Source organism: Molothrus aeneus, chromosome 4, assembly GCF_037042795.1.
Source record: "Molothrus aeneus isolate 106 chromosome 4, BPBGC_Maene_1.0, whole genome shotgun sequence".
Taxonomy (NCBI): domain Eukaryota; kingdom Metazoa; phylum Chordata; class Aves; order Passeriformes; family Icteridae; genus Molothrus; species Molothrus aeneus.
Window position 1 is genome coordinate 21,192,985 of NC_089649.1, and position 13,287 is coordinate 21,206,271.

The window sequence follows — 13,287 nt, forward strand, 5'->3', positions numbered from 1 at the left end:
GAATGGATGAATGGAAATTGCTCATGCAACACTTTGAGCAAGGATGCTGGCAGTAGATGAGATTAGGCTTGTGTCGGTGGGAGTTGAGCACAAATTAAAGAGAAGATTTTGGAGGCATTCTTGGAATCTATGTTTCCTTGCATTTCTTATTTTCCAATAGGCTACATTACCTTTGCAGACAGACATCCCTGTTGAGATGCCAGGACTCTAGAGGTCAGTTTTGTGATGTGTATCTAGCCTTTTCTCCACTGAATGTCACTGCCTAGCCTTAATTGATTTTAAATTTCTTCTTTCCCTGCCCCTTTTCACATCTTAGTGCACATTTCAAACCTTTCTATAACACTGCTGCCTGGCACAGCCTTCTTTTTCCAGATCTAGCAATACTACAGCCTCCTTTAACATCTCACCCTTGGCATCCTGAAAACATCTGGTGTATTTTAGGGAGTATATTCAGGTTTACATCCTAACAGACAGGGTGTATAAAGCCACTCTTCAGCTGAAGATTTGTGCCTGTGTAACTTCTTTAAAGTGGCGGGGTGGTTCCTAATGTTTTTTAAAATGTTCAGGCTTCTTGAAAAGCTGAGAACCATCATTTGTCTGAGACAAAGCCTGAGTGCAACCCAGGTGCCAGGTGAAAACCAGATTTTAAAAATCAATTGAAAAATAAATTGGGACCAGATTTTAAAAGTATAGGAAGTTGAACTGCTGTTTCTCTTCCTGATGTGGTAACCTGGCAAGACACGTATCCTCTTTGCGAGTCTGTAGAATCAAATGGAAGAGCTAAAGGTTGGCCAGCAGGAAAAAGTAAATAAATCAGGACACTTGTCCAAAAAGAGAATTTGTGGAGTCTTCTTTCTGTTTGGTGGCCTTTGTAAACTGTAGTTCTTTCAAGCCCTCTAATTGAATCCTGCAAGCCATGGCATCAAAATAACATTCATGTATAAATCTTGCTTCCCTCCAAATTTGGGAGACTTTTAGTTCATTTTTTCAAGGCTCAGATTAATTATTGCATTTTAATGTGGTGGATTTAACTCTGCCATAGTTGGCAAAGCTTGTATACAGGAAGATATCTGACCCAGAAAAGGCTCTCAAATGCTTTTTAATATTGAAAGTTGAAAAAGTGGTTGTGGTGTTTTGTGCAACAGAGATGCAACTGTGCTTTCTGGTAATAGTTTTAGAATCAGAAGTTTGGATTATTTTTCCCAAACAAAGAAATCCCAAGGCTTAGAAAGCACAGCTGCTAAGGCTCAAACACAAGTTTGTTTTCCAGTCAGGACAAACTAAAATCCCTTAAAGGTTAATTACAAGTGAATTTAAAATACTGTTAGTCAGAATTGTGTATAATGTAGTGGCAGCAGGGAAATTTTTACTGACGTTTACAGCGAAGATGTAAATGAAGTCGAATTCTCTAACCTTATCTAAAAAAGGAACAGGATAGACTCTGTTATCTGCATTGCAGAGGAGAATATTCTTTAAAATCCAGTCAATAATTTCCCCTCCCCCCCACTTTATCCTTATTTCCTTCTGAAGGGTTTTCAGGATATATTAAAAATGTGCTGTCATTCTTCTAGAAATAATTCAGCTTTAAGTCTGGGATGAACCATTGTGTTATGAAGGAAAAAGAATTTGCAAGAGCAGAATTGCCATCCAAAAGTGACTAAAAGGATTTATTAGAAATTTGAGACCAATCTTACTTGATCATGGATCTCAATCACATTTCATTCTACTTCTTGCATCTGAGATTATGAACACCAAACAGAAAGACCTGTAGTTTATCTGTTTAAACTTCTTGTCACTTTTCATGGCTGTTTTCTTGTGAATATATTACCTTTCTGCAATGTACTCATGGGTGGTTTGGGAAACATTTAAAGGTGACAAAGGCAAAAAAAAAAAAAAAAGGCATTTTGGGAGGGAGCAGAACATCACAGTAAAAGAAATGCAGATTTTAACCTTATTCCTTACCCTTTGCAACAGAGAATTTGCATGCTATGTTCCCTCAGTCTTCATCAGCACTCTGAAGCTCAGAAAGGATTTGAGGAGCAGCCAACAGCGTATTCTCAAAATGAAAAAGAAATAATAGCTTATATTTCCAAAGCTACATAGAAGCTGCCTAATATGCATTTCTAAGGTCTCAGGTATTTTGACCCTTGAATCAGATGTGTATCCTGGTTTGGATGTGGATTAGTACAAATAGGGACAATGACTTTCTGGAATGCATTAATAAATCCATTAGTACTCTCTTCATTACTCCTGTATGGAGAAAACCTGAGGCTCCTATGGATTAGATTTTTTTTTGGAGAATAAATCTGAGTATTCTTCCAGGGAACCTGGGATTCTTCTGGTGGCGAATTGTACAGGCTCCAAAAGAGAGTAAGAAAAAAATCTTTCTGTGGAAAGACTGTATTCACCTTAAGCAGAAATCAAAGGAAAGCAAATTTGGCCCAACTGCATGGAACCCTCCTGGTGACAAAGTCCTTAGAACATTTTCAAAACATAGAGTAGATGCACAGGGTAACAAACTGTTTATAGTCTCCATCCTGAATCAGAGATATCAGTCAAGAGAGGTTTTCTTCCCCAGATTCACATTCAGATAAAGAGCTTGGAGGCATTACACTACATGGGTAATGTGGAAAACATCCAGGAGCACTGAGATTGAAATGATGTCAGCTTTGAAGAGGACATCCAGCGGAATGACGCTGAGGTGTGTCCATGGGACCATGTTTCTGTGAACAGTGTTCAGAGCTTATTTTTGTTCACTCAGCATCATCTCAGTCAAACACTGCTGCTTTTCTGGAAGGAGCCTGGTAGTTTCTAAATTACAGAAGCTTAAAAGAACCATAGAATACATGTCTCGTTATTTAAAGGGATCCTACCCACTATTTATGCACAGCACTTAGCATTTTCAAAACCATAGTGTTAAGAGTTGCTGTGACTTTGTTTAACCACCAGTTTAAGTGGGAGCAAAATTGGACTGCTATCCAAGTCTCTAGAGATCCTACACTACTTTTTTTCAGTTTGGCTCATCAGTTCACAGTAGATGAGGGTGATGTGTTGTGATTTACTATTAGAAGAACATGGGAGAAATAAGAAAATTCTCACTTTCATAGCAATAGTTGAAACTCAGTAGGCCCTCTTTTTTTGGTGCGTCTTATTTATCCCTACATTTGTTTTTAACTTGCTCTTATTTATAGATTTTTGGGGTGTTTTCTTTCTACATTACAGCAACTAGTAGTTATTTAAGGACCTACCATTCTTTCCATTTTAGAGAGAACTCATTTTAGGGACACATTTGTTACCATGGCCATTTAAATTCTGCTTTGCTGGAAGTGCTTGTACAAGCTGATAGCCTAGATGTAAATTATTTATTTCCAATTCAATTGGTTGTGCTCTTTATTTAAAAAAAAAGCACACTAGCCACAAAATTATGTGTTTTTTATTTTCTTTAGATGCCTGCCAAACTAGCAAGAGTATTTACTCTAAAAGATTGCTTTTTTGTTACTGGCAATTGGCCCACCAGCATTGAAAATTCAGAAACTTTGCATTTTGAAAAAAGACCAGGATAAGCTGCGAGTTAAACATAATGCTGAGTACATGTCAGCATGTGCTATACATGCTGTATATATATAAAATGATGAAGCATTTTAAGTCATCCTACTGATATTCTTCATATTCTCTCTATGAAATGTTGAAAATAATGTGATCAGTTTTATTCCTTTAGTTGGTGAAGATGCAGTTGTTAAGAGCATCTGCTACATGGTGATTAGAAGTGTGAACTAATATTTGGACAACTTCTGTTTAAATGTAGCTTATAGTTTGAATCAATATTTTAGAAACACTATTACTGAACTTCTGCTCTTCCTTTGTTAAATTTGCAATGGAGCTGTGTACAGGTCCATCTGAGTTTGGCATTTCTTCAGGGCATGCCTGGAGACTTTATAGACACAGCAATATTTTTTATTTCTCTACTTGATGGCAAACTAATATTCCTTGATCATATTGGTAGTAGACTAAACACTGGCTTGAAAATACAACCAACCAAGGAGGTTGTAGTACATTAAATTGCATCAGAGTTTTGAATGCCAAGGTAGCATTCAAGTGTGTGTGTGTGTATATACATGAGTATGTGGGCTTTTTAACATAGATGGGGCAAAACATAACTTGGATATTTCAGGCTTGGGGAAGGAATGCAACCAAGACCTCAAATATGTTTGAACTACAGCTTTTAGTCCATTGGTAAGATACAGTTGAAAGATTTGGAACACTAGGGGCAGGATTTAATAGAGCTGGTGTTACTGAGGGAGGAAAAAGGCTTAAGAAAGTATGTAGACCTCAATCTTGTGCTTTTTACCAATGAACTCTTCTACTGGAGAAAACAAAAGTTCTTCTTGGCTGAGAAATATTTGAATGTTACAGATGATATTTTTATGTATTACATAGGCTTTACTTTGTATGTGTATATACTGCAGAAACTATATTTCTGTTCAAAGAATAATTCAGTCAGTCTGACTCAGAGGTGAACTCTCAATTCAGGCACTGATTTTGTAGAAAAAGCTCCCTCTGAGATATTGTCCCTTCACCAGCAGTTAATCTGTGTATTAACTGGCCTCTCAGAGTGCAGGAGTAAGGTCTATTTTAGCATAATTAAGTGCATATTGTCCCAATCCAGCCAGCACAATTCTCACAAGCATATCATGGAAGAAAGAGACACCCAGGGAACTGCAGTCCTGAGGCTGTTGTAACAAACGTGATGCAGTGTTAAGGGAGAAGATTTTCATCCTTCATTCAGTTTGTTTGCCAGTATTAAGATTTGTTCCTGTGGAGCTGAATGTTCCATGCTGTTTTCTTCCTCTTCATGTTTCAATAACAATTTTCATAAAAAGCATGTCTCCCACTTCATGGCATTACAGGGAATGGTTATCGAGAGTCTGAAAGTGTGCCTGGAAATTTAGACATTTTCAAGCAATTTCTAGAATGCATTTTGACATGGCTCTATTTTTAAAAGTCAGGCTTCACAGACTGGTGGGTCACACCACATATTTTATCTGAACAAGTGACATCAGAGGCAAAAACTTTAATATTTTTTTAATTAGGCTTTTGAAAAATCTAACATGTATTTTTTCATATCAATTATATCAATACCTAGCAATATATCAACAGAAAATATTTTTTTTTCTCAAGCCATAGCACTCTCACTGGGATATGCAACCTAGATATTGCAGTCCTTGGTACAGGAAGACCATATCAAGAAAGAGATTCAGCATCTCCCTAAAAATTTAACTTGACAAGCCTTTTATCTTTGATTAAAGTGATGAGGAAGGACTGTAACAAGCAGCATAAAAGATGAATAGTTATTAAGATGGTTTTGAAATGTTAAAAATTTTAGAAACTTGTGAGATACCAATAATTTTTTGTGCCATTATCAATCATATTTATATCTTCCTGAAGAAGGATACTTGAAATTATCAAAAATGTATTACCTTTGACCTAAAGTCCAGAATCTGAGCTGTATTCAGAGTATGTAACAGAGAGAACACTTTATCCTAAGCCAAAACACTTTGAAAGCTCTGTGTGGGAATGTTCAGAAGGGCTCCAAGGGACAAAGCCTCAGCAGCAGCATCAGTAGGGCCTGGAAATAGACCCTTGTATGTTCCAGATCTCTCTCTCTTAATGAAAATAATGGTCTGGCTTTAGGAGACAGTGGTTCTCAGCACTCTTGACCGCTGGTGCTGTCCTTTGGCTTCAAAGTCAATCTCTATAAGGGCCTGATGTGGAACTCCATTCCTCACACTGTAGATATTCCCATTGAGATCAATAGGAGTGTTTGCAAAGTAAAATATTACTCACAGTGAGTAAGAGCCATATGATGTGAGACAACAGGTCTGGCACTAAAATATGTTTTTATATTTTTAGGTGAGTATATTCTCACATGTGGGTTTCTTGCTTTGGCCTCCACCTGTTGTGTATGCAGAATAGTCCTGCAGAAGAAATAATTGTACAGTTTAGTATTAGATATTCATATGTAAACACATATTGGTTTTACCATCCTATACTCATTTACATGTGTAAATGCAGGTTAACTGCTTGTATAACTTTGCCAGTGAAAATTGGACTATTTCAAAATTTAGCCTTGGTTGTGTTCTGGGGAATTATGCTACAAGTCCATATTATTTCTTCATTCAAGCTCTCCAGCCTTTCAGGAACACGTGACTCTGATTCACAGGGTAACCCTTCAAAATTGCAGACCTAATGATTATAAGTTCCTTTGATATTTAGTGATTGCATCAACATTGTTCATGATAAACACCATTTTATTAATGTGGTTGTTACTGGTGTTGTACTTAAGGCTGTCTACTGTAACTAAAAGGACCATTAGTTAGTTTTAAGGTGTTATATTTTGCAGTCAACTTCATGTCTTAAAGAGGTGAGGAAAGTAAATGTATAGAAACTGTTCACTGAATTTTGAAAGCATTTTGCTATTTATAAGACTAGCTTGGGGGCGAGGGGAAGGTTGTTTGTCTTCTCAAGTAAAAGAAAAGTTTATGCGAGATATACACACCCTATATACATATACCTCTTAAATCCCAGAAGAAACTTTTTTTCCTTGGACAAGTTAATGCACATAATGCTATTCAGTTGTCTTCAGAAGTTGACAGCAAGCCTGAGCTGTTATTACAAGTTTTCCCTGTGTAATGCAAATTCACTATTATTCATTGAGCTGTTGTGCTAGATTTTGAAGAGTGCTCATCTCCTTGGGTGGTCATGTGAATTCCATAGCCAAAATCAGTTCTTAGTGTTGTTGAGAAGATCCAGTGATGGATTTAATTTCCAAGGGAAAATTCATTTTTGGATGGGGTGGACAGGACAGTCTTCCAGCTTAGACCACAGGAAACCTCAAAGTGAATAGACTAGCTTTGTGATTTTGATGACTTTTAGATCTGCATTACTCAATAAAAACAACATACCCGTATTTTCCTTGATTGGACCTGCTGTGTTTCAGCTCCCAGTGTGTTTCAACAGCAAAACAGGCTGTGTGCACTGAACCTCTCTCACTCCCCATATCTCTTTGTTTTCTTACAGCCTGTGACCTGATGAACCAAGGCATCCTGGCCCTTGTCAGCTCCATTGGCTGCACGTCAGCAGGATCCCTGCAGTCTCTGGCCGATGCCATGCACATCCCTCACCTCTTCATCCAGCGCTCCACGGCAGGAACACCGAGGAGCGGCTGCGGGCTCACCAGGAGCAACCGCAACGATGACTACACGCTCTCCGTGCGGCCCCCCGTCTACCTAAATGATGTCATCCTGAGAGTGGTCACAGAATACGCCTGGCAGAAATTCATTATTTTTTACGATAATGACTATGGTAAGTATTTATTTATCAGCGTGATTTTTGTCAAATCCATCATCCTGTTGAAAATTGTCACATTACGCCTTTATAGTCTTCTATTAGATTATGTTTTGCTTGCGAACATTTATGGTCCTGGCACCATTTTACAGCATCTCAGAGAAATCTATTTCTAAAATCCATCAACATTTACAGGTTTATTTGATAATGTCTTAGTTAGAGTTAGCTGATAAATTAAGAACTTAGATGTTTTTCTATTCTACCCGTGTTTATGAAGCATAAAACTTTTTAGCCAGCTCTCTTATTTTTTTGGACAGTACAAACATAAAATGACAATTCAAGATGCAACGTGTAAGCTTTGCCTTCTGTAGATTTGTTTATTGTGTGGTGAATCTCTTCTGTTTGTTGGCATATACTTTCTGGCCAGCATCTGAAGCAATGGAGAAGGTAGGTCAGAGGTTTGGCAAGAACAAAGTGCTAGTCATAAATATAAAACATGTAGAAAGAAGTTGTCGAGAGTGAAGAAATTGAGGAGGAGGAGGGCTTGGACAAGACAACATTGCCTCTGTTTTGAGCTCATTCAGTGTTCCTTAAAGGTGCTGAATTGGTGGTTTTTGTGTGATAGAGTAAGTGTGACACAGATGGCAGTGTCACAAGACTGCACCATCCAGCTCAGTGAATCAGCCAATTTTGGCCCACCTATTTTCTACAGCTGACAGGAGAATTGGAAAGATTTCTCCAGTAGGCTGCATTATCTAACAAATTTAACAATCTTTATTTCTGTGAAAAATTGCTTTGCAACCAGACCTGTTTTCTTCAGATGCATCCAATATTCATAAGTAATCATGACTGGCTTGGATGAGCATTTTAAAACTTATGTTCAAAGTTTAATCTTTAAGTTATAGAAAAATGCTCACTTCAGCAATTTACTGTGCATAATATCTGGTTCATTCAGGTCAGGTGTTATTGATTTTTGTTCCCTGCCTACATAATAAATTCTTAAATTAGAAGACTAGAATGTGATGAATAGGAGAATTCTTCTCTATAACAAAGCAGCACCTAAAAGCACCAGCTATGGGCTAAGGAACACACACACACAAAACCCCCTAAAAATAAAAATAAACAAAAACCCCTAAAAATCTCACAACAGAGTATTTCTGCTCAGAAAGTATGAGCTTGTGTATTTAACTGCCAGGTACCTATGAAGACAAGTATAAACTTCTAATTTAAGGGGTATCTTTTTTGCATGTATTTTTGAGTATTACATGCTTTTAAAAGCCTCAAGCAAATTTTATAATTAATATCTTTGAATAATTATATTTGAAAATACTGGGTTTAAATTATTCAAATTTCATTATTTAATTTAAAAATACAGTTTAAACACCATGCTATTTTGTCCTTGATATCTGGGTAAGAACTTCATAATGGTGTGGCTTACGTAACACAGATGCTTGCCTGCCTGCAAGGAATTAGTTTGTGAGCAATAGCTCATTCAGTGACACATCATCCTCAGATGTGACCTATGGCAAATAATTAGTCTCTGTACCAGCCTCTCTGACATTCAGAACTCAGTAGTCAACAAGTAATGCCTTACTAAGCAAGAAAGGCTGGTAATCTCACTCTGCTTAGTGGTCACCATCCCAGACATCAGGACAAGGTGCAAAAAAACCCAACATTCTGCATTTAGTATATTCTGAGCAGTCTGTCCCCTTTCCAACCATTTGTGTGGCTTGGGCATTTTTTGGGGGGGGCGAGTAAGTTGTTTTTTTGGGGTGAGAGGTGTGTATACATAGTTTGGAATTAATACCATGGATAAAATTATTTTAAATGCAAGCTGATCTTTAAATTTACCTGGGACTGAGAGTAGAGCTATTAGTTGTGCAATGGTATGTTTCTTTAGACTGCATCAAGCTAAATCCTTGATTTCAACAGCCATTCTAGGGCAGCAAGCCATTTCTGTTTTCTTTTGCTTCTTAGTGTTTCTTTATAAAATTTTATAAAGATGCCGATTTCATTGATGGTTTCCCTCTCCATTTTTAATAACAAATAGAGCAGAACTTTGAGATCAGCATATCTAACCTGAGGCCTCTCATTCTTTCCTTTGATCACTGGCTCTCCATTTCTTTTTCTTGCTCATACTGGAATGCCCCTCTAATCCTTTGCTACCCTGTTTCAGATGAAACCATTAGGTTTCAAAACCACTGTGTTTTGCCTCTTCACAATCCTTTTACCCAGTTTTTGATCTATGACAGCAGTTTTTCACAGACACATGATGACTTTTTTTTTATTAGTAGCCCCTAGAGAGTAATCTTGCCACATTGTTATAAATATTAACAAATTATATCACTTTTTCCCCTTTTCCTGCTATTTTTATTGATAAACTGAAAAAATTTCTCATATATTAGCAGTTTGCATTTTCTCTTTCTGGATTCTCTATTGATGGAAGAAGAACAGAGAGAGGGATGAAGAAATTAATGGCATGAAAAGAGGAACTGGAATCACTTGTTAGTGGATTATAGAGTGGATAAGTCTGAATTCAGTATTTACCACGCTTTGAGCAGCAGGTTGGACAGTATGATGTCCTGAAATTTCATCCAGCTCTAATGATTGTGATGTTTGAGAAAGCCACTCTTTCAATGGGTCTCTAGACATGAACTATTTTCCAAAGAAAAGTATTCAAGCATCAGTTTGAATTTTTAAAAAGAGATTTGGCCCAAGAACTCCAGAAGACCCTGAGGAAGGGAACATGGCCATTATCTTCTGCGCCTATTTTAGAAAGAAGTCAGGACTAGGCATGCAGATGTGGGGTGGAGGTCCAGGAATAATTCATCCCTTTGGTCAGCATCAGTGCAGCTAAGGGTGGTTGCAATTTCCTCTGGAAGATCCCAGTCCAGTCCCATACCTCATCTTCCCTGAGAGGTTCTGCTGCATTGAGACTTATTTATTTTCTCAGCTCATACAGACCTAAAATAAAAATCTTGCTAAAAGCTTTGCTCAGTGTAACTTACTGCAGCAGTTACTATTAGACATTTTAATAGAACATTTAGTATTAAACATTAAAGTAGGTGGGAGTTTGATACCTGCATTAGAATTGATTTCATATTAGGAAGAGATTATCGATATGCTGTGCACAGCTGTCTGCAAAACTGACACCTGTGCAAGCAGCAACTTCTTGCCCTGGTGATATTTTTCATGTGCAGTGATCATTCCTTCTCAAGGTGTGTATCATAACATGAAGTGGTGCCTCCATATCAGTAAATGACACTTGAAAAATAATGGGAATATAGATTCTGGTGTGTGTTCATCTTTTTTTTGTCTCATTGTTGCCATCTTTTTCTAAGTTAGAAAATGTGAAAGCACTAATAAACAGATTCCAGCAACTATCAGAATTTCAATACTTTCCTTTCCAATAAATTATTTTGTGTAATCATTTAATTTAATTATTTAAAACAAAATACTTTAGTAATATTACTGAAATTATTTCCAGCAATAATTTTGCTCTGTGGAAGAAAATGGGCCTTTCATATTTGAAACAAACTTTCCTACAGTAAAATTAGGATCTTATCCAAAGTACATACTGTGTTAAACCAGTTGCCTTGCACATTTCATATAAGCTGCAAACGTTTATGTGTCAATTTATCAAAATCAAAAGTTTTAAATCCTATCAATACAATGGCTTTTGAATTTTTGAATCTTGCAGTCTATCATAGATTGCTTTTCATTATCAGAGAATTTTTTGCAATGGAAATGTTTTCTCTGGATTTGAGAATAATTTCCCCTATGTTAATCCTACTTAAAAATCTCAAATTTTATTTTGAATCTAAGTAGATGAGTATATTCAGTTTTACTGTTTTAACACTACTGTACTAACATCTAAATCTTAGAAACTTCCAGTCTACTTAAAGGTTCTTTAGTGATAAGGGAAGGTAAGTCTTCAAAAGAAGCAATTCTTTTATTAAGTTATAACAAACTAGATGTTGTAAAAGTGAGGTAGAAATGCATTTCTGAAATAATTGATATCTAAGTTTTCAAGTTATGTTTCTTTTCTAAGAAATTTGAAGATAGGCTGACTATTTTAAGACAAAACAAATGACACCTTGATAATTGTAAAAACCCTTATTTTTCTACTGTTAACTTTGTTATGCTAACTAAAGACTCCAGAAAAGCCCTAGTCTTTTCTTAGAGGTAGAGCTTCCCTAGTAACAAATGTAAAGCCAGCGTACAGTAGGAATTTAATTAATAAGTGGGGATGTGAGAAAAAAGAACATCTTAAACTGATCAGGCTTAGGTGATATTTGCTGTATTTCATTTACTGTAATTGTATTTTTAGTGTATAAATTCAGATGAACTCTTGAAAATCAGAACAAGTTGTCTTTTCCCTAATCCTTGCATTCTGCAAGCATGATCTAGAGCAAATGCCAGTGCTGTCAGTCCCCTTGTATTCAGTGTATTTTGTTCCTTCTGATAAAACAAGTTAGGGCCTGTCCAGGACATGAAATCTGATTTTGTTTAGGAAAATTTAATACATGGATATTAAAAGCATTCAAGAACAATTCTGCACTTCTTCAAAGGCTGTTAAAGAGAGTCTTCTTGCAGAGATAAAGAGTAGGCGGCATGAAATGCAGCAGAATTATGCAGTAGACTGATGCCTTTCTCAAACTGCTATTAAAATTACTATCCACACAGCATGTAGAAGCCAAACCATTTAAGCAGCCAAATCAGCTCCTACTCACTTCATTCTTGACTGCTCAGCTCAACGTGTAGGATCGTATTGCGGAGGGGGTTTGTGCATCTCCTCCTCGCAAGCAGACGTAGAGACTGGGAAGCTCCTCCTCGAGTCTGAATTCCTCCTTAGGAGCGTCAGCACCCTTTCAGTGAAGGCATTTTGAGATTGGACTCTGTAAATGTGTAACTTATCCCTTTGGAAATTGCCAAGTTTAGATTTATAAAAAGAACCTCTGCCATCTGTAAACATTTTGAGCAAGTTTGCAAAGTTATTAATCTTTATGATTTCAAGTTCAAAGCAAGCGAAATGCAGTTTGAAACAGCAAATCCTACCTGATCCACAGACTGGCCCATGACAGTGGCCAGTCACAACATGAAAAAGATACATTTCACAGAATGAAATAGTCATTTGAGACCAGAATGTGTGAGCCCAGGCCATATGGACAGAGTGATTGAGCTGCAGTCCCAGCACACTGTTGGGTGTTATCTCTGTGGTGTATCAACAAGGGAGAAGCTTTTGCAATTCGTGTTTTACTCTCGGGCAGTTTACAGCTCCCTGTATTTTCCAGGAAAAAAATGTAGATACTTTTCTGTAGTAGTAAATTCTTAATGAAGAAACCAGTCAATCACTGCAAGAACATAGTTGTGAATCTCGTGCAATTTACAGTGTAGGTATCTCTGCATTTCTGAGATGAAAGACAGAAAGTCGAGCTGTTTGGCAACATTTATTTTTAATGTTTTGTTGCTGCTAAAGTGGATAGAAAGATTTTGCAATCTTCCTCTTGAAAGGCTGAGGGAATAAGACTTTTTCTGGAGAATTAATTTTATCTTCATCCCAATTCTTTTATTGTGGTGATATTAACATTTTAAAACCCTTCTGTATTTTTTTATTAAAAGAAAAAAAATCTTTTTTTTTTCTTTTAATATAAAATAAAATCCCCACTTCTCTTTGCTGGTTTTTGGCCTAACCTTGTGTATTTTGTCCCAGCATGCTTTTGATATGCAGCCATCACTGGAGATCTATGAAATATTTACTGATTCCAGAACTAAGATATCTTTCCTTACAGTTTTTTGACCTTCCAACTAATACTGCAAATATTTGGCAATGGATATTTGCCGTTCCCTTAGGCATTATTTTAATTTTAACTTTTGTAAAGAAGAGAGAAAAAGCAAGCATTAAGGCTATGAAGGGGATTTGCTCTGTGAAGCTGAAGGAGG

At 36.8% G+C, this 13,287-nt stretch overlaps 1 protein-coding gene across 4 annotated transcripts in view; it reads left to right on the forward strand.

The window, feature by feature from the left end:
- Nucleotides 1-13,287, forward strand: part of GRID2 (glutamate ionotropic receptor delta type subunit 2) — a 684,189-nt gene that overhangs the window by 390,109 nt on the left and 280,793 nt on the right. For all 4 annotated transcript variants that reach the window (XR_010783485.1, XR_010783484.1, XM_066548056.1 and 1 more), the window contains exon 3: nucleotides 7,078-7,362. Coding sequence is in view for 2 of the 4 variants with exons in the window: in XM_066548056.1 (XP_066404153.1) it covers nucleotides 7,078-7,362 (285 nt within the window). In the remaining 2 variants the exon portion in view is untranslated. The remainder of the gene's footprint in view (nucleotides 1-7,077; nucleotides 7,363-13,287) is intronic.